This window comes from Python bivittatus, unplaced genomic scaffold (genome assembly GCF_059951505.1).
Source record: "Python bivittatus isolate LINGU-HERP-01145 unplaced genomic scaffold, Pbiv_v1 ctg000020_np1212, whole genome shotgun sequence".
NCBI classification, from domain to species: domain Eukaryota; kingdom Metazoa; phylum Chordata; class Lepidosauria; order Squamata; family Pythonidae; genus Python; species Python bivittatus.
Genome location: NW_028277030.1, coordinates 92793894 through 92812457, shown reverse-complemented (window position 1 = coordinate 92812457; position 18564 = coordinate 92793894). Strand labels below are relative to the sequence as shown.

Here is an 18564-nt window from a genome sequence, read left to right as displayed (position 1 = left end):
CCTTGTTTTACTATGTATAGTGTTTTTAATATTTGTTTTTACCATATTTTAATTTTTACAAATTCTTTTGGAAACTATTATACAGTATTTACTGTGCATTTCAAAGATAATTTGATTTTTCATACATTCTATATTCACAGTGAAACAATCTTGCTATGTGAAAGTTATTTGGAAAGAAATATCACTGATTTTACTAGGTCTACAAAGAAGGTATGCTTTGAATTGGAATCTAATATATTGTTTTATCTGATTTTAATTTAAAGAATTCCACTTAAATGTTAGACTTTATCTTTCAATATAAATAGTTCATCAAAGAGATTTATTTCCATCTAAAAATACATATGATTAATGTATTAACATGTTATTCTGGATAGAATCCTTGCATTTCCACTGAAGGAACTGCTTGTATAAATACAAAAGGGAGGGACAATTTGCCCTTGTAGCCCACTACACATTCTCAAAACCTACTACTGTATGTTACTTTGAGGAGGAACCCTCAAAAATAGACTTTGAGAAGCATGGAAAAAGATAAATCTTATTGCACGAATAGATGTTTACACATGCAGGTTTGGCTTCACACTTTCTAAATTGAACATAGTAATTGTGCAAAGTCTAACAGTCTAAATTTTTGAAAATGTTTTTGACAATTCAGGTTATGTAAATTGTGATCAGAATTATATATGACAAACTTTGTAAAATGTTTTAATATAAAATGTACAGATACAGGTATATAAAACAAAACTGTAATGGCAGTTCAAATATTAGCCTATTATCTAAATTTGTTCACTTGGACATTCATGTCCTGTTGAAATAAGTGGGATTTACTACAGAGAAGTCTGATTAAGCTTACAGCAGATGGCAGCACCTAACAGCTCTTGGTTGATCTTGAAAAGCTAAGCAGGGTCAGACTAGGTTGGTAGTAGGATGTAACACCATTGGTAAATCTCAGGACTATAGCAAAGACTAGAATATTGGAAAAAAATCCCATAAGAAAGCAGAGGCAAACTACTTTCATATTGTTTCCAAGTCAACTACATGGCCACATCCAAGTAATTACCAGGAATTGAATTCAACTTGAGTCAGGCTTTTTCAAAGTCTGATTAAGTCTGGACTGTAAGGCTTTACTTTAAGAACAGGAATAAATTCCTTAGCCTGCAGCTGCAAAAGGATTTAGGATCATGTGGTATAGTTAAAGATAAACATGAATAGGATGGTCCCACAAAGAACTAAAGTCCAGTTAATTTTTTTTTCTTTGGGGGCTTTAAAATTATTTGTATAACCTAGTTAGGAAAATAAGGCTGTTTTATCCAGATGCTGTGCTGAAAGATATCTCTGTAGCGTTTGTTAAGGCTTACTTCAGAGTTGTTACGATCTACAGATCAGAGAGCTATAGTGGTATATTTGAAAGTTGGGAATTGCTTTAAATCACCCTCTTCATTACAAAATATTGAACCTTTGGTACATTTTCTAGTAACATTGCCACAGTGTGATGGTGAAAGTCTGGGGAAAGATTGAATATATATGAATATATTGTACAAATTCTTAAAATCGTTTAATTTCTCTTTTGAATAAAAATGAACTATTCTTTTTAAAGGTACACTTTCCACTAAACGTTTTAAAACAGGATTTCAGAATTGCTTTTTTAATTTATTTCATGGATCTCCAAAACTTAATACAGAAGACTATACATGATAATTTGGTTGTGCTGACTTTATTCTCTTAAGAAATTGTGAAGAAATATTTTCTTTGTTCATAAAGAACATGTAAATGTCATGAAAATCAGTTACATGCTTCTGAAAACCTCTAACAATGCATATGAACATTGTTTGCGAATTGGATTGTGATAAAAGAATATCAACAACATCCTAACAGCTTTTGTGCAATGTTTCAAAAATCAGTGAAATTATCTTTCTTAGGAATTTGCCTGACAGATTTAAGAAAGCTTTTCCAAGTGAAGCAGATCACATACTAAGATGTTACTTGGATTTGATATTGATGCTTACTGATAGCCTCAAGCTACTTGTAAATTGTGTGCTGGGAGTTGTATAGAATTACTTTGTGCCCTGATCCTGAAAGAAGTAAATACTTTAGGAAATAGTCTGGTTTTAATTGTCAGTAATAGGTATGTTTTGGTCTTTCCATTGATTTCTTAAGATACTGATTCAGGCCTTCAGTAAATAAATATAAAAATGTCATATTTAAATTAATAACCACAGCTACATTATCCAAATTTTGAAATTTGTAATTCTGATATTTTTAAATTGGGGGCTTTAAAAAGAGGAAAAATACAAGGTTTATCTCATGGTTATAATGGAAAGCATGTTTTCTGCCTTGGGCATAAACTTATCAAGAGGCACATTATACCAATCTAGGACATAATTACAGATGTAGAAAGAGATGCTGAGTAAATAAATGTTCAATTGCTGCTTCATGTAGGAAGTATTATTTCCATTACTTCTAGCGTATATTCCTTTCAATCCTGTTGCTTACTATTTGCAAGAGTTCTTTGCTCCTTTCCCAGGAAATGCAGAAGGCTATAGAGAAAAAGAGAAGACAAACAAAAGCAGCAAACAAAAACACAAAAACCAAAACTCTCTCCTATGAATATGAACCTTATAGTCTGATAATAGAAGAAGAATTAGAATCCAAGCTCTATATAAATTTGAATACACTTTATTGGGTGAGTGCCTGTTGTAGAGATTACATATATCTGAGATACTAGTTGAACTTAAAATCTTTTTTATCTTTTGGGATTGCTTAGTATTCTGCTTTGATTTTTCATCTCTGCTCAGTTGGGACCCTGAATTACTTGATATTTCTTCATTGCTGTAATGTCAATTTTATTTGTCAGGCATAATTAGCATAAAAAGCAATAACCAATACTGAGGTATTGTTTTGGATTATGGAAATTATTATAAGGCAGTTTTCTCTTATATGTTGTTATAAAATAGGAGATCTGACATGTGATTATTTGATTACCAGGTTAATCAAAGGGTGGCCAGAATTATTTCTATAAACACTTGTAAGAGATAGAAGGATCAATATGCCTCATTTGTATTTGATCGTATTCAATGAGTAATGCTTTATTTGGGGTAGTAGGAAGTATATCAAATATACTTTGGTAATTCCATGTAGGATTTCTGCTATCATTAAATATGTCTATGTGTCACAGCAGAATTTGTAAGTTGCTGCTTAGATTAATGCTTTATTCTGGCCAGCAGAAGGCAGGCTATATTAAACATATATGCTGATTCTCTAAAGGACATTCATTCTCCATCCACTGAATGTTTTTCTGCATCATGGTAGACTTTATAAATTTCTGCTTGGTTTAAAACAAACATGAAGGACAGCTAAGATGATAATGATCATTTGTTTTCAATCTTCTCTTAGTCTTCTCTTATTGCCTTTGATCATCATAGTGCAAAGAGAGTATTGAGAGGATACAGTAGATAACTTGTGACTGCTATGTTCATCCTTGAAGATGTTAGGTCTCTTTTAGAATTCTTTTCCCACCATTGTTTTCCAGATCTAGGCCCAAAAGAAAGCAAGTAGGTGCTGTGAAGTTTTGTTTTGGGATGTCCTTTCTCTGAACAGTTTAGTGTTTGGATAATTTTTATAGCCTAGAGTAAGAATCTCCAGTCTTTTTAAAATTGGGGTCACATTTACATTTTGATGAAAGTGGTGGTATCTTTACAAAATGGCTGTCATGAAAATTACCACCAGACCCTACTTATGAGGAAGCTAATTCACTGCTGAATAAATTATGCTAAGATTAATTTCTCCAAACATTTTCCTTGAACTAGGGCCAGCTGTAGACATTTTGGCCTCTTAGGCAGTCATATTCTGATGCCCACCATGGCTTGGCTCATCTTCTGATTTTGTTAGGAATTTCAAAAAGGGGCCCTCTTGTTTCTTTTTTTCATTGAGTTTTTGAGCTTTACACTTAAAAATTTCAGCCGCAGATGATTTTTTTCTTTTCTCAGACATTTTCACGCTATTTATTGTGAATCACAGTAAATAATTTTAATTACATCAGCACCCAGTGTTGTCATATGGCAACAATTCTGCGAAATTATATTTAACCCTCGAGTGGATGTGCTAGCACACATAGTACACTGCTACCACTTTTCCGGGTATAATTTTGATAAGCTGATACAGGTAGTCTTCAGTTATCAACTGCCCTGTTTAGCTATTGTTCAAACTTATGACAGTGCTGAAAAATAGTTTTACAACTGGTCCTCAAATTTCTGACCATTGCAGGGTCCCCATGGTTACATGATCACAATTCAGGCACTTTGCAACTGGTATGCGTTTACGACAGTTGCAGTGTCCTGTAGTCACGTGATCGCCATTTGCAAGCTTCATAGCCAGCTTCTGACAAGCAGAGTCAACGGAGAAGTCAGCAGTAAGTTGCAGGTTGTGGTCACATGATGTTGCACTTAACGACCATGGGTGATTTGCTGACGTAAGTTGGGCATAGTCATGTGATGTTTCACTTAATAACTGCATCACTTAGCAACAGAGTTGCTGGTCCCAGTTGCAGTCATTAAGTGAGGACTACCTATAGTCATATGACTCACTTGCTCAGTACCTTCCTATTTGTCTTGCTTCGATAATATTATCAGCTTCCTGAGGTCCATAGCTGTAATAATAATTTCTTTTTTTTAATGACTTGCAACATCTGGTTAGTGTGCTGTTCATTACTAATTGACTGCCTTTGTAAGTACTTTTGAAATGTGTAGAATGGAAAAGATCTAAAGCAACAAGGAAAGTTATCAGATTTTATACTCATATTGTGTGTGTATTTTCAATTTTGGTGACCTCTAAAATTTGGCAGTCTAGGTTGCTTAGGCCGGGAACCAGTCCTGCTTGAACAGGAAAATTATTCTGAATATATGCATTCACATACAAAAATACTGGTATCACAGGAACTTGCAACTTCTGTCAGAATGACAAAAGCTTTGTGGCACTACAATACCTTTGGGGTGAGAGTGTGACATTATGATGCAACAGAAAAGGGGAGCATGCATTACAACGCTGCTAGGCTGCTGATGGCAGTTTGAACCCTTTTGCCTTCCCCACAGATGTTGTTGTATATATGGCTTAGCAGCAAGGTACTTGCAGGATTGCCTTCTCCAGATGGATTCCATCTGGATTCCACCCATTCAGTATGTTAATTTCAGGACAAATTCCCAACTGTCATAAAGTCAAGGGGGCTGAGGCTAAGGGGGATTATTTTTCTATTATGGCCGTGGTATTGTGGAACAGTTTCCACTGGAAATTACATTAACTCCATCATTGATTGCTTTCCAGAAGTAAGTCAAAGTGGAGCACTTCCAAAGAGCTTTTGGTGATGGATGATGATGTTACTTGGTTGATATGATGATGTTCCAGTTTAAGGTGTGGCTTAATTTTCACTAATGATGGACATTCCAGTTTTAATCTTAAATTAGAATAGTTTTTTTCAGATATATAACCTCAAGTCACCAGTTTTCCATCACAGAAGTAAACATCCCTCTTTCCTACAAGCTAATCTATCTACTTTGTACCCCTCTGATAGCTTCACTAGCCCCTTCTCTTGTTACTGGATTTTCAAGCCTCCTGCTACCTCATAGCTGTCGGGCTCCAGGAGACCATGCAGAATCAATCCAGCAAGGTTTATTAGCTACAACCCCTTGACAAGAATCTTCCCAGAATGAAACCAGTTCCCAGGCTCAGTCAGTTCACACCGATGGAATTTCTTAGGGAGGTGTCAGTCTCCTCCGCTTATCTCTTTCTCGCTCCTCTGGAGATGAGAGCACATTCTTTACTCCCCTCCCATCATTCCAGTCCATCACACAGCTTACTTAGCAACGGTCTTATTTTATTTATTATTTAAGCAATTTATATAGCTGCCCAACTCATGGTGACTCCGGGCAGCTTACAGAAATAAAAACCCCAAAGACAAAACCTGCTACACTCCTCACCCCCCCAGTGATAGCAACACTTTTACAATAGCCTTTTGATGGCCTCAGCATCAACCTGGGATCCCCAGGCCTCCTGGCAAAACCACGTCTTCAGGGCCTTGAGGAAGAATATCAAGGTGGGGGCCAGTTTTATCTCTGCGGGGATGATGTTCCACAGGGAGGCAGCCACCATGGAGAAGGCCCTTCTCAGTCCCACTAGATGGACCTCCTTAATCGGGGGGGACCTGTAACATACCCTGCTTTCCTGATCTGGTGGGTCGGGCAGATGAAATTGGGAAAAGGCAGTCCTTCAGATAACCTAGCCCCAAGCCATGTAGGGCTTTAAAGGTGATAACCAGCACCTTGAATTGGACCCAGAAGCAAATCGGCAGCCAATGCAGTTCCTGCAAGAGAGGTGACACATGCAAATCTTGACTTGCACAAAACCACGCGGGCCGCCACATTCTGAATCAACTGAATACCAATTGAACCAGATACTTTTCAAGGGCAGCCCCACATAGAGCGCATTACAGTAGTCAAGATGGGAGGCGACTAGGTCGTGGGTGACTGTGAGCAGGGCCAGGAAAGGGCATAACTGGCACACAACCTGCAGTTGTGCAAAGGCCTTCCTGGCCATGATTGCCCCCTGCTCCTTGAGCAGGAGTCATGAGTCCAGGAGAACCCCTAGATTACACACCAGGTCTGTCTGGGGCAGTGCAACCCCATCCAAAGATGGCAATTCTCCATGGACCAAAGAACTCCAAACCCAGAACCGTTCCGTCTTGCTAGGGTTTAGTTTCAATCTGTTGCTCCCCATCCAGACCTTAACATGCCATGACCTCCCTCTGAAACACTGTGTCATGGCATTGCTTCACTCAGCATGGGCTGAAATATTCAGCTGAGTATCATCAGCATACTAATGATATCTCACCCCATGGTGACGGATGATCTTACCTAGCGGCTTCATGGACATGTTAAACAGAAGTGGAGAAAGTACCGAACCCTGCAGAACCCTGCAAAGCAGGGGCCGAGGCCTGGACCTCCCGCTCCCTATCAACACCAACTGGGAATGGCCACAGAGGAAGGAAGTGAACCAGGACAACCCAGTGCCTCCCACTCCCAACCCCCGAAGCTGCTGCAGAAGGATACCATGGTTGATGGTATTGAAGGCTGCTGAGAGATCAAGTAGAACGAGGATGGATGCACTACCCCCATCTCACTCCCACCAGAGATCATTAAAAAGTGTGACCAGTGCCATTTCTGTCTCACATCCAGGCCTGAACCCTGACTGAAAAGGGTCCAGATAATCAGTTTCATCCAAGAACCTGTGAGCTGCAGTGCAACCACCTTCTCAACAGTCTGCCCCAAAAAGGGAAGATTGGAGATAGGATGAAAATTATCCAACAGGGTGGAATCTAGCAATGGCCTCTTAAGAAGAGGGCAGACCACAGCCTCCTTAAAAGTTTGGGCACCACCCCCTCCCCCAGAGAAGCGTTAATCACTGCCAGAACCTATCCACATTTCATTTCCGAGGAGGCTTTCACCAGCCAGGAGGGACCCGGGTCTAAAACACAGGTGGTTGAGCTCACATTCCTAGGATTCTGTCCACTTCCTCGAGAGCAACGGGATCAAACTGTTCCCAGATAACTGGGCAAGAACCTGCCCCAGGCATCCCCAATGGACCAACAGCCACACAGCGTCTAACTAGGAATGAATCTGACTGACTTTGTCTTCCAGAAAATCAGTAAATGCCTCAGCGCGCCTCTGCAGATAGACCTCCTTCCCCAGAAGGAAATGGGTCACCTTAAAGAGGGTCGCTGGGTGATTATTGGCAGATGCAATTAGTGTGGAGAAGTATTTACTCTTCGCCGCCCAAATTGCCACAAGGTAGGCTTTAATGGCAGCTCTTACTCGTGTTCAGTTGAGTTCGTTCTTTGTCTTCCACCAGCAGTGCTCTAGATGTCTCTAATTTGTTTCATCCCTCTCAGTTTCTCTGTATACCATGAGGGGTGATAAGGTCCCTGGGTTGGGAGAGGTCACATGGGTGCAATCCTGTCCAAAGCCCCTGTCACCTTCCTGTTCCAGGCAGCAACTAGGGACTTGGCAGGACTACGCAGCAGATTTTCAGTGTTAATCCCCATCTCCTTCTGAAACCCATCCGGGTCCATCAGTTGTTGGGGGTCGACTGTGATGGAATGGAATTATGAAGGCCAGGGTCAGGGAGATAAACATTTTCTTAGCTCGCCGGAGGAGTGTGGGAGCTACAAGAGGATGAGACTGGCACCTCCCTGAGGAATTCACACTGTTGTGGCTGGCTGACTTGGGAACTGGGGTTTGAGTCTGGGAAGATTGATGTCAGGCCTAGCCCAAGGAACTCCAAGAGACAATGCAAATTCAGTTCAGCTATGTTTATTAGCTACAACCTCTAGCAAGAATCTTCCCAGACCGAAACCCCAGCTCCCAAGTCAGCCAGCCACAATAGTGTGAATTCCTCAGGGAGGTGCCAGTCTCATCCTTTTGTAGCTCCCATGCTCCTCCGGCCAGCTAAGAAAATGTTTATCTCCCTGAGCCTGGCCTTCATAATTCCATTCCATCACACGGACCGATCTAATAGGTCCTGCCTCTCTGCGGAGGGGCACAGGCCTAGAGAAGCTGACAGGCCACCAAGGTGTGATCTGACCATGACAAGGGGACCAAAGATAGGTCCACCAATTTCAGATCACATAAGCACCACTCTGACAAGAACACCAAATAGGGTGTGTGACCACTATTCCTAATAAGGCCCTGGATGACCTGGGACAGGCTCATGGAAGTCATGGTTTCCATGAACTCCCGAGCTACCTCTGACCCTGCCCCCAGGGATGGCAGATTGAAGTTCCCTAAAACTATAAGTTTGGGGTACTCCACTGCCAGCCTTGTGGTGAGGTCCAGGAGCTTGGGTAGGAAAGCCACTACGTAGCAGGGAGGCTGGTACAGCAGCAGTAGTCCCATCTGGCCTCTCGAGCCCAACCTAAGAAAGGGGGTCTCACAACCGGGCATTTGTGGAGTGATGCCCCTGGAGGCTATCAGAGATTCTCTGATGACAACAGCCACAGCCCCTCCCTGGCCCTGTAGTCTAGGCTGGTGCTATACTTGATAACCAGCTGGGCACATTTCCGAGAGAGGAACCTTCTGGCCCCAGCCAGGTCTCAGTAGTACATGCCAGATCAGCCTTCTCAAGAATCAAATCAGCAATAAGGGAAGCCTTATTACAGGCTGATCTGGCATTTAAGAGCAGCAGCCTAAAACCCGGGCCTCCACATATCTGTTGACGAGGTAAATGGATTGTGTTCAAGGGGCTGGAGTATGAGATTGGTACAAGGCACCAAGGTTGCGTTCCCTGCAAGTGGCCCGCCCCTTGTCTCCCACCATATTTCCCTTTACCTGACACCACTGAAATACACTGCCCTACCCTGTTCGCCCCACCAGCCATTCTGTCTCCCATCAGATCTCTTCTCTCGATCTAAAATGGAAATTCCACCAACCGACATACAACCAGGGGTAAGGTGAACCCGACAGGTGCTATAGCAGTTGCTCTCAGCACCAGCAAGCCACCACCCCTCCACTCACCTCAACAGCAGAGAAGGTGACATCAACACCAACTCGTCCCCCTCCACACTCATCCTGAGTCTGCTCAAACTTACAAGCACCACCCTGCCTTGTCGCTCTCACCCACCCAGCAGGGAACCACTCCTCCCCCACTCGCTCTCACACAGGGGAGAAGGGACAACCACACTTCCCTGTCTCTCACCAAATGCCCCTGCAACCCCAGGATATCCCAGACAACCTCCCAGGGCAAGATCATAAGCCCATACAAAGATTGATCTAAAAAATCAGAACAGTAGTCCAAAAACATGTCATGCTGCCCCAAGTGCTGTTGCAGCTGCTGAGTGGTCAAATGCCTCTAAGAGTCTGAAGCTCCCAAAAACCAGTCATTTGGCCAAAAGTCCAACCAGTAGCCTACCATACTCCATAACTCCAACGTCCATGTGAGTAGGTCCAACTGCCAGCGAGGACCGGGGTACTCGTCTCCGTCAGCTTAGCTGCCATCACGTGGTCTGTACCATCTTCTGAAGTTGCGGCAGCTGTCTTTTGGGCTCTCAGACTTGGGCTCGGCACTAGCCATTCACAGCCCAATGAAGGTAGTCCACTGGGGTCCAGGGGGAGTCTAGGGGATCCCAACCGTCCATAAAATTCACCCCCCTTCTCCATCTTCACTCTTGCCTGCCCCTCTCCAATCTCTCCACTCTTCCAATTCTTTGCCAATTCTTCAGCCTCTTGTACCTTGTTCCCGCCTCTCGTTCTAACCTTCCTATTGACACAGTCCTCCACAATCCTCCACATCCACAAACCAACCTCATGTCCAAAAACTTATAAAAAATCCTACAAATCTCTCTCGGAGCACCATCAACAAGCATCCACACACACTGTTGCCAATATAAGCTGGCAACTTCAGTCCAGAACAGTCTTCCTTTCTTTTAATCAGTGGCTTTGACTGGTAAACATTTATGTGGGGCTTCCTTAGGATATAACCTGGAAGCTGCACTGGTATAAAATGCAATGGCTAGATTTCTGGTGGGACAATTCTGCCAGAGTAGAATGACACTTGGATGTTTAATCCCTGCATTGCCTACAAGGAGGTTTCTAAACAGTTCAAAGTCCTCAGTTGTTTTCTTGAAATCCCTGCTAGGCACTGCCTTCGCTGAAGTAGTTTGGTCATCTAGAGAGGTCCTGTTGAGAATCTCATGAGGCTCATGAGGTGACAGGCCTTCTATATGGTAGTCTTCATTTGATGGAACTCTCCCCCCCACCCCCAAGAAATGCCTGGCTACTACCTTGTTAATATTTTGTGAACAAATTAAAACTCTATTGTTTGAGCATGCCTTCAGCCAATAGCTGATATGAGTGAATTTGCTTGTCTTGGATATTTAATCTAGTATTTTACTGTTAAGTTTTCTTTATTTTGTTGCATAACGCCCAGAGTCCTTCAGGATTGGGGCAAGTTATAAACACTGCAAAATAAATAAACATGATGTATCCCTCCATAGTGGAGAGACACTTGGGTTCAGTGACTTATAAGTTACTACACTATTACAATGAGATCTTTGTAGTGTGGCCCTCAGAAACTAGCAGCTGGCCCAGAATTCAGCAGTATGAGTAGTGAATGAGGCCTCTCTGGGATTCATGTTGTCTGTGTTGAAATAACTTCACTATTTACTGGTTGCCTTCTGAGCCCAGTTCAAAGAGCCTTACATGGCTTAAGATAGGCTATTTATGCCTACTCTCATACAGCCTGTTGCATATTTTCAGATGATCAGTGGGTACATTTTGAGGGTCCTAATATGGACTCATTGCTTTTGCCATGGTAGGAGCTATATTATAAAGTAAGTTTCCCGTGGGGTTCAGGCAAGCCCCCTCCTTTTTATACTTTATGGGAGAGAACATTGAATATGTAAGTACATCATCATGGTGATTTATGAATTGTCACAATGCATCATTATGCAAATGATGCATATTACATCATTTATATTATTTTCATGGTGACATCATCATACAAATGATTTAAATTGTGGAAATTTGGTCCATTATATGTGAAGTCTATTTTATTGAGATCTGGGTTTCACTGTAATAACATAGCTTACCTTTTTTGCGTATAAGCAACTTTTTGTCATTTCAAAAAGTATTTAAACTATTACATGAATTTACTGTATAAGAAATATTACCGTGGAAATGGCAAAGGTGTACAAAACCTTTAAGATTTCTGTTGTTTAAAGGAAAATCAGAAATTAATGTACTCGTGCTGTCTTTTATCATTTAAAATTATTCAAGGAAATATGATATCTACTAAAAAATAAAAACAAAGTGAAGCAAAACAAATCATTTATAACGGCAATGATTTGGTGACATGTGTTTGGGTCTGGCAGTAGTTTGGGTGTTTTCGAATGTTGTTGAGGGTTGGGAATGTGTTGAGTAGTGAGCTGTTTGGCTGGTCCAGGAGGGGGTGTAACCTCTGGTGAAATACAATCCCTTGGTAGTGGCCTCCAGGAAAATTGGGGTGGCCGAACTGCCTGGAGACCAGGAGGAGACTGAGGGCTGACTAGCTTTGCAATTGGGAGATCTTCAGCTGCCAGAATAATTGGATTGCCTGCAAAACCATTGGTGGAATAGGGCTCTCAGCCATTCTGCTGTTGTTTGACAGCATTTGGCTTCTTCGCTGAAGCACTGCTGCTCATTTGTTAGATACTCCTGGAAGATATGACTGGCGTCAGCAGTAGCAGAAGCTTTCTTTCTTTTCTGTCTTCAGATGATAGGAGAGACAACGATGACCAAGCTTCTGTTCTCAGAGTGGATCTTCAGCTTGCACAGCAACAAAGCAGGTGGCTGGACAAGGTCTAAATTGGACTGCTGGATAGTTGCTAGTGCTTGGAGTTGGCATGAAATGGCAGTGGTAGCAGGAGTAGACTGGTGGTCTACATGTATCCATTGGACCAACCATATGGAACAGTGGCCATCTTATCACATTCATCTGCCACTTTGGACCTTGGTGATGATCTGCTGAGATTTTCGTACACTGGCTATTCAAGTACTTAGCAACAGTAAGGTGTTGGATTGGGGATTTATGTGTTAGGAGGTTCTTGGTGGGGGTTGTTGGTGGGTGAGGTCATCTTTTCCTGGGTGAGAGTCAATGTGACAAAAATGCAACCCAGGTTATCCTTATCTTGTTGTATTTGGTTTTTATTTTTCCACTCTTATTGCATCTGCAGAGAGCTGGCCAGTGACACTGATCAAGATGACCCAATCCCTCTCGGTAAGAAGGGTCCGAGGTAACACAGGACTGTTGTGAGGATTATTCTAGGTGTCTGATGCATAACGTCATTCAGATTTGCTTAGAGTTGAACTCTAGCTGTACAGATCCTATGGAGATGCCTGAGGTGTGGTCTTGCCTAGCTGTCTGGGAAGAGTTTGAACTTGTTAGTCCTGATGAAATGGGTAGGGTCCTTGAAGCTGTGAGTTTGACCCCATGTGTTTTGGATCCATGTCCCTCCTCAATGGTCAAGACCTCCTATAAGGTGATATATGTTTGGCTCCATCACTGGTTAATGCCTCTTTGTGGGAGGGGTGGTTTCTGCTTTGAAAGAAGTGGTTTATTTGCCCTCTCTCTAAGACACCATCACTTGGCCCAACAGAATTGGACAACTTTCATCTAGCCCCCAACTTTCTCTTTTTAGGGAAGATTGTTGAAAAACGTGGTCAACTTGCAGCTCCAGAGAGCCCTGGAGGAAGCAGATTATCTGGGCCCCTTTCAGTCAGGATTCAGACCTGGCTACAGCAGTGAAACAGCATTGATTACATTTGTTGATGAATTGTGACAGGCTCAGGATGAGGGTGATGCATCCATCCTGGCTTTTGACCTCTCTTTGGTCATTGGTACTGTCAATCATGGTATCTTTCCAGACTGGCTCAGAGATTTGGGAATGGGAAGTATGATACTGTGGTGATTCTTATTTCTTTGGAGCCAGTTCGTTCTGTTAGATGGAGAGAGATTGAGCCTGAGGCCTCTGTTTTGTGAGGTTTCTCAGGGCTTTATTCTCTCCCTGATCCTATTCAACATCTACATGAAGCCACTGGGGGAGATCATTTCTTGACACAAGGTGAAATATCATATATCTCTGCTGTTGGCTGACCAGTTGATGCTATTTCAGTTCTTTCCCAGTGTCTGGGTGCTGTGGGGGCTTCCACTCAATCCTAGCAAGACTGAGTGGCTATGGGTTAGAAACCTCTCAAATCCAGAGAGTTGATCTCTGAGTAGGGTTGCCCTCCCCAAAATAGAGTTGGTACACAGTTTGGGGGTCATCCAGGACTTCTGTCAGCTGTGGCTAGGAAGGCTCTTGCACAGGTTTGCCATATGCATTAATTGTGCCTGTTTGTGGATTGGAAGGCCTACTCACAGTTATTCATGCCTTAATCACCTCCTAATTGAATTAGTGTCAAGTGCTGTACAAAGGACTGCCCTTGAAGAGCATTTAGCAGCTGCAACTGGTCCAGAATATAGGGTTGAAGGCAACTTGGGCTGCTTCATGATATGCAGGTATAACTACTCTGCTTTGCAGATTGCACTGGCTCCTAATAGGCATCTAGGAGAAATTCACAGTACTGGTTATAATCTATAAAGCCCTACATGGCACAGGATTAGGTTACTTACAGGACCTTCTGTCACCATCTTTGCTCACCCCACCAAGACTGGCAGAGTTGGCATGCTCCAAGTCTCTTCTATTAAATGGTGTCATATTGTGGGACCTAAGAATTGTGCCTTCCCTGTGGAAAGGCTTCAGTCCTGTTGGCCTTTTGTAAGGCATTAAAAGACCCTGATGTTCCCACAGGCATTTGGACTGGGAGGTTAAGCAACTCTTATTGTCTGATTGATAGTTGTCTCAGTGTTTTGAGATAGAATGGCTTTTTGACCATAGGAATGTGTTACAATATGGTTTCTGAATATTGATTTTAGAAATTGTGTTATTGTTTCTGGTTTTAATTCTGTACGTTGCCCAAAATGAGATAAGTTTAAATTGTTTCTTTTTAGTATGAGGATATTTTAACATCGTAAAATAACCTTTTTGCCTCCAATATGGTTTTGAACTTCTGAATATATTTGGAATGTTAAGCATTTTGAAATCTTTTGATATACCATTAATTACTATTAGCCATCAAAAATAGCTATGGGATTGTTTTCTTAATATACAATATTCATATTATATATTAGGGATGAGGAATCATGGTTTAAGTCAAAGGAGATGAATTTAATTGACCACCAGAAAGAATTTCCTGACACTGATGCATAGAGCAAACTGTGATGAGAAAACAATGATGGAATATATATTGTGGCCCCTGGCCTTTTGTACCTATATTGCAATGTCAGAAACAAGTACATCCGACATAGCTTGTAGTTGTAATGTTGTGATTCGTATTTCTTCATTTGTCCCATCCCCTTTCTTCCTGTAGATACCCATGCTCCTAACAGTCAAACTAATTGCCTAATGAGATGTTCAGTTCCTATTATCAGATGTCAGTGAAGGCTGATCTGCCTTTCATTCAGGATTCTTAAAATCAAATTCTTGTATTAAGCAGAAGTTGGATTCAGTAGCTTGTATAGCTTCATCCAGATATATAATTCAGTGGTTTGATATAAATATTGTGCCTGTTTGGCCTATTTTGTGACGGAAGTGGGGTTGTAAAGCAAGTGACCAGCATTGTGTTTTTGTTGTTTTCGGAGTAAGAAAAGATAATTTCCAAGAGTCTTTACTGATACAGGTTATGGAGCATAATTTCTCAGCTGATGCCCTCTGAATAAATTAGTTTAGAGTACCTATTAGCATCCAGATAACATGATTTAGCAATTCTCATTGGGCATTATATGAGGTTTCCATATTAGACAGACTGATTCAAATTTATATGAATTTCTTCATAGAGAGTTTAGTTTCTTCATTAAGATAATGTTTTGTGGTATGTGTGTCAAAATGGATGTTTAAAATAAAAATTAATAACATTGCATGTTTAGTAAATTTGCATACATGTACATATGCAAATTGAAAGAAACATTATATATAATATCTGCATATATTAAAACAGGTTTGATCCTTTAATCAGAAATGGAGAACTTGATCCCCTCCCCTTGCTGAGTTGATCAGGTCATTTCAGGCAGTAGGGCCCTGTAACCTTGGCAGAAGTCTCACCAGTGTCAGTGTCCATTTTTCCATGTAAAAGGAACAGCTGTTAATCATTGTTTCAACCTACAGGTAGTCCTCCCTTACCAACTGCCTTGTTTAGTGACTGTTTGAAGTTACAATGGTTGAAAAGAAAGCTTTGCCACCATTCCTTGCATTTACGGCTGTTGCAGCATCCTGCAGTCATGTGATCACCATTCAGGAGCATTGCAACCAGCGCACACAGCATCCCACTGTCACGTGATTGCCATTTGCGAGTTTCACAACCAGTTTTCAACAAGCAGAATTAATGCAGGATGCGGAAGTGAAATTGCAAGTTGCGGTCACATGATGTCTTGCTTAATGACCACAGTGATTCGTTTAACAACAGAAGCAGAAGTGACATCGTACATCTGGTGTGGTCACATGATTTTTCGCTTAGCTACTGTGGCGCTTAGTGAAGGAGTTGCCGATCACAATTGTGGTTGGTAAGCGAGGACTACCCGTGCATGAAAAAAATGATCTGCTGACAGTGAAGCAGGGTACAAGGTTTTTAACTGACTAATTGAGTGATGGGCAAGCTTTGAGCAGGCAGGCCACATCTTAGCTTCTTGACATTCTAGAGGATCCCAGCAAGGTTTCTGGTGACCAAATGATCACTGGAAGGGGCAAGGCAAATTTTTGGTGGGGGGGTTTTTTGGGGCTTGGGGAGGCTGGTCTCGGCAAGACAAATTGCTCCTTATTCCTCATCTGAGATGTTGAAAAATAGTCCAAAATTCTCCTGTTGAAATTTAGTGTAAAATAAGATAATTTCAGTGGTGTGGTTTCAGGCAGTTTTGCAGGGGGTCGAGGATTTTTGAGGCTGGAAATGAGAGTGATTTGCTTCCCAAAGATCTCCCACAGTCAAACCCATTCTTGCTGATTTTTTTTTTTTTGTTCGTTTGTTTTAAAGGGAAGTTAAAAATCACATAACTGAAAATGGGCTGATTTGCCACTGGATATCCGTAGGGCAATTTTAGAAATCTGCACATATTTCATAAGCTGTCCATCACTAGATAAAACAATCAATTACATTTTTTTCAGTTGTAACAAGACTCTTGTTCTGCACATGGTCCAGCAGAACCAATGTCAACACAGCAATATTGAAGAATTGATAGAGGCAACTTGTTAACATTTAAAAGTATATGTACCAGCTACTGTAGTTTATTGATGAAATGGGTGACAAAACTATTTTTTTTTTCTTGTTGCCCAGGCAAATTTTCTTTATACCGTTGTTACTATCTAGGTGCTAGGTAAAATTTTTATCGTTTATCTGTGCTTTTAAGACAGTTTTGTTATTGTTATTATTGCTATGTCTTAAATGGTATTTACATATTTCACAGTTTTTATAAACTGCTTTCAGTACTATTTTGTGGGAAAATGGCCAACATTTATAGTTAAATAGGAAGGTTGGGTATTAAGCAGTGCAATATCAGGAGAGTTAATTTTTGTTTATTTATACTTTCAGGCTGCTTTAAGATATTGGAAAGTCAGAAGAATAAAGGAAAGCAATACTGCAAAATATTAATTCTTTAATCTGAAGGCTCAGTGGAGCCATCATGAGCGATGTTACAATTGTGAAAGAAGGCTGGGTTCAGAAAAGAGGTAAGTATTAATTGAAATATATTTCAATTATCATAGTAAACATTTAGATATTAATTATTGTTGTAATTGAGTATATATTCACTGTGTATCTGTGGTGCACCAGCTGTTGAAGACATCACACATATCCTCTTTAATTTCAAACTATATTCAACAGAAAGGTCTGTTTACTTAGATTCTATTTAAAAACTAAAAAATACTGGGGTACCCAGGAGAAATTGTCTTACTTTTTGCAGGGGACGAACCTGCATATCACTAGTAAGACTGCATTCTTTATATCAGAGGCAATTTTGAAGAGGACAGACTATTTAGATCAGATTGGGGTTACTGTAGGGGTGATTACTTACTATGAATTTGTTCTACTGTTTTCTTTGTATTTACTTGCATACTTGTATTGGTTTTATACTTTTGATATGGTCAGATGACTAAATCAAAGTTTCTGTTCTGTTCTGAGTATATATTCTATGCTGTATGTGTGGGTATTATGTATTGTACATTAGGTTTTTTGATGGTATTCCGTGCTCTGTGTTAGTCAGTTCCAGACTATTTATTTATATACTTTTTCGAGTCATTATTTTTACTAAATCTTTTGCCCATTAATATGTGGACCAGTATAGATATTCTGCTGCTGGTATAAGTGATCTAAAGAATTATGAATCAGTAATTTCAGAATTTTTATAAGTTAGAATAGTGGAAAAAATTTCATACAGTTTGATAAAGAACAGAGAAGAATCCACAACATACATTTTGTTAGAAATAATTCTTTTATTTATTCCTTGATTAAAACATATCTTGTCTATTTTCAGTTTTTACAGGTCCCAATCAGACATTTGACTTCACTAACAAATATAAACTACAGGCTAGAGTGGCATACATTAATATAGGTTTTAGGTTTGTTATATTATGTATATACCTTGATAATATCAAAATAAGGTGAAGAGTCATATTACAATAAAATGTTAATTCCTATTAATCTAGTTCTTACAAAGTTAACGAATGACACCTTTTGTCTAGTTTTTTAAAATGACTTAATAATAATGTGGTAAAACCAAAAAATTATAATTTTGCTATACAAAATATTTTATTATTATTCATATAGTTTATGTATTTAATTAATAATCATATTATTGTCCTAATTTGAAAGGGTATCAGAAAGATAAAAAAATACATTGCATGCAACTTTCAGAAGATAAATATTATTTCTGAAAATTGGATTTGTAAAAAAGTAAACACACGAA

The 18564-nt window shown here is 40.4% G+C and overlaps 1 protein-coding gene across 2 annotated transcripts in view; it reads left to right on the top strand.

The window, feature by feature from the left end:
* The window catches only part of AKT3 (AKT serine/threonine kinase 3), a 213156-nt gene that overhangs the window by 2343 nt on the left and 192249 nt on the right, over nucleotides 1–18564 (top strand). The window contains exons 1-2 of one of the 2 annotated variants that reach the window (XM_088144110.1): nucleotides 2565–2680; nucleotides 17193–17329. In XM_088144110.1, coding sequence (XP_088000236.1) covers nucleotides 17284–17329 — 46 coding nt within the window. In that variant the 5' untranslated portion in view covers nucleotides 2565–2680; nucleotides 17193–17283. Of the gene's footprint in view, nucleotides 1–2564; nucleotides 2681–17192; nucleotides 17330–18564 lie in introns of those variants that run through there. The other variant, XM_088144108.1, reaches the window with a different exon arrangement.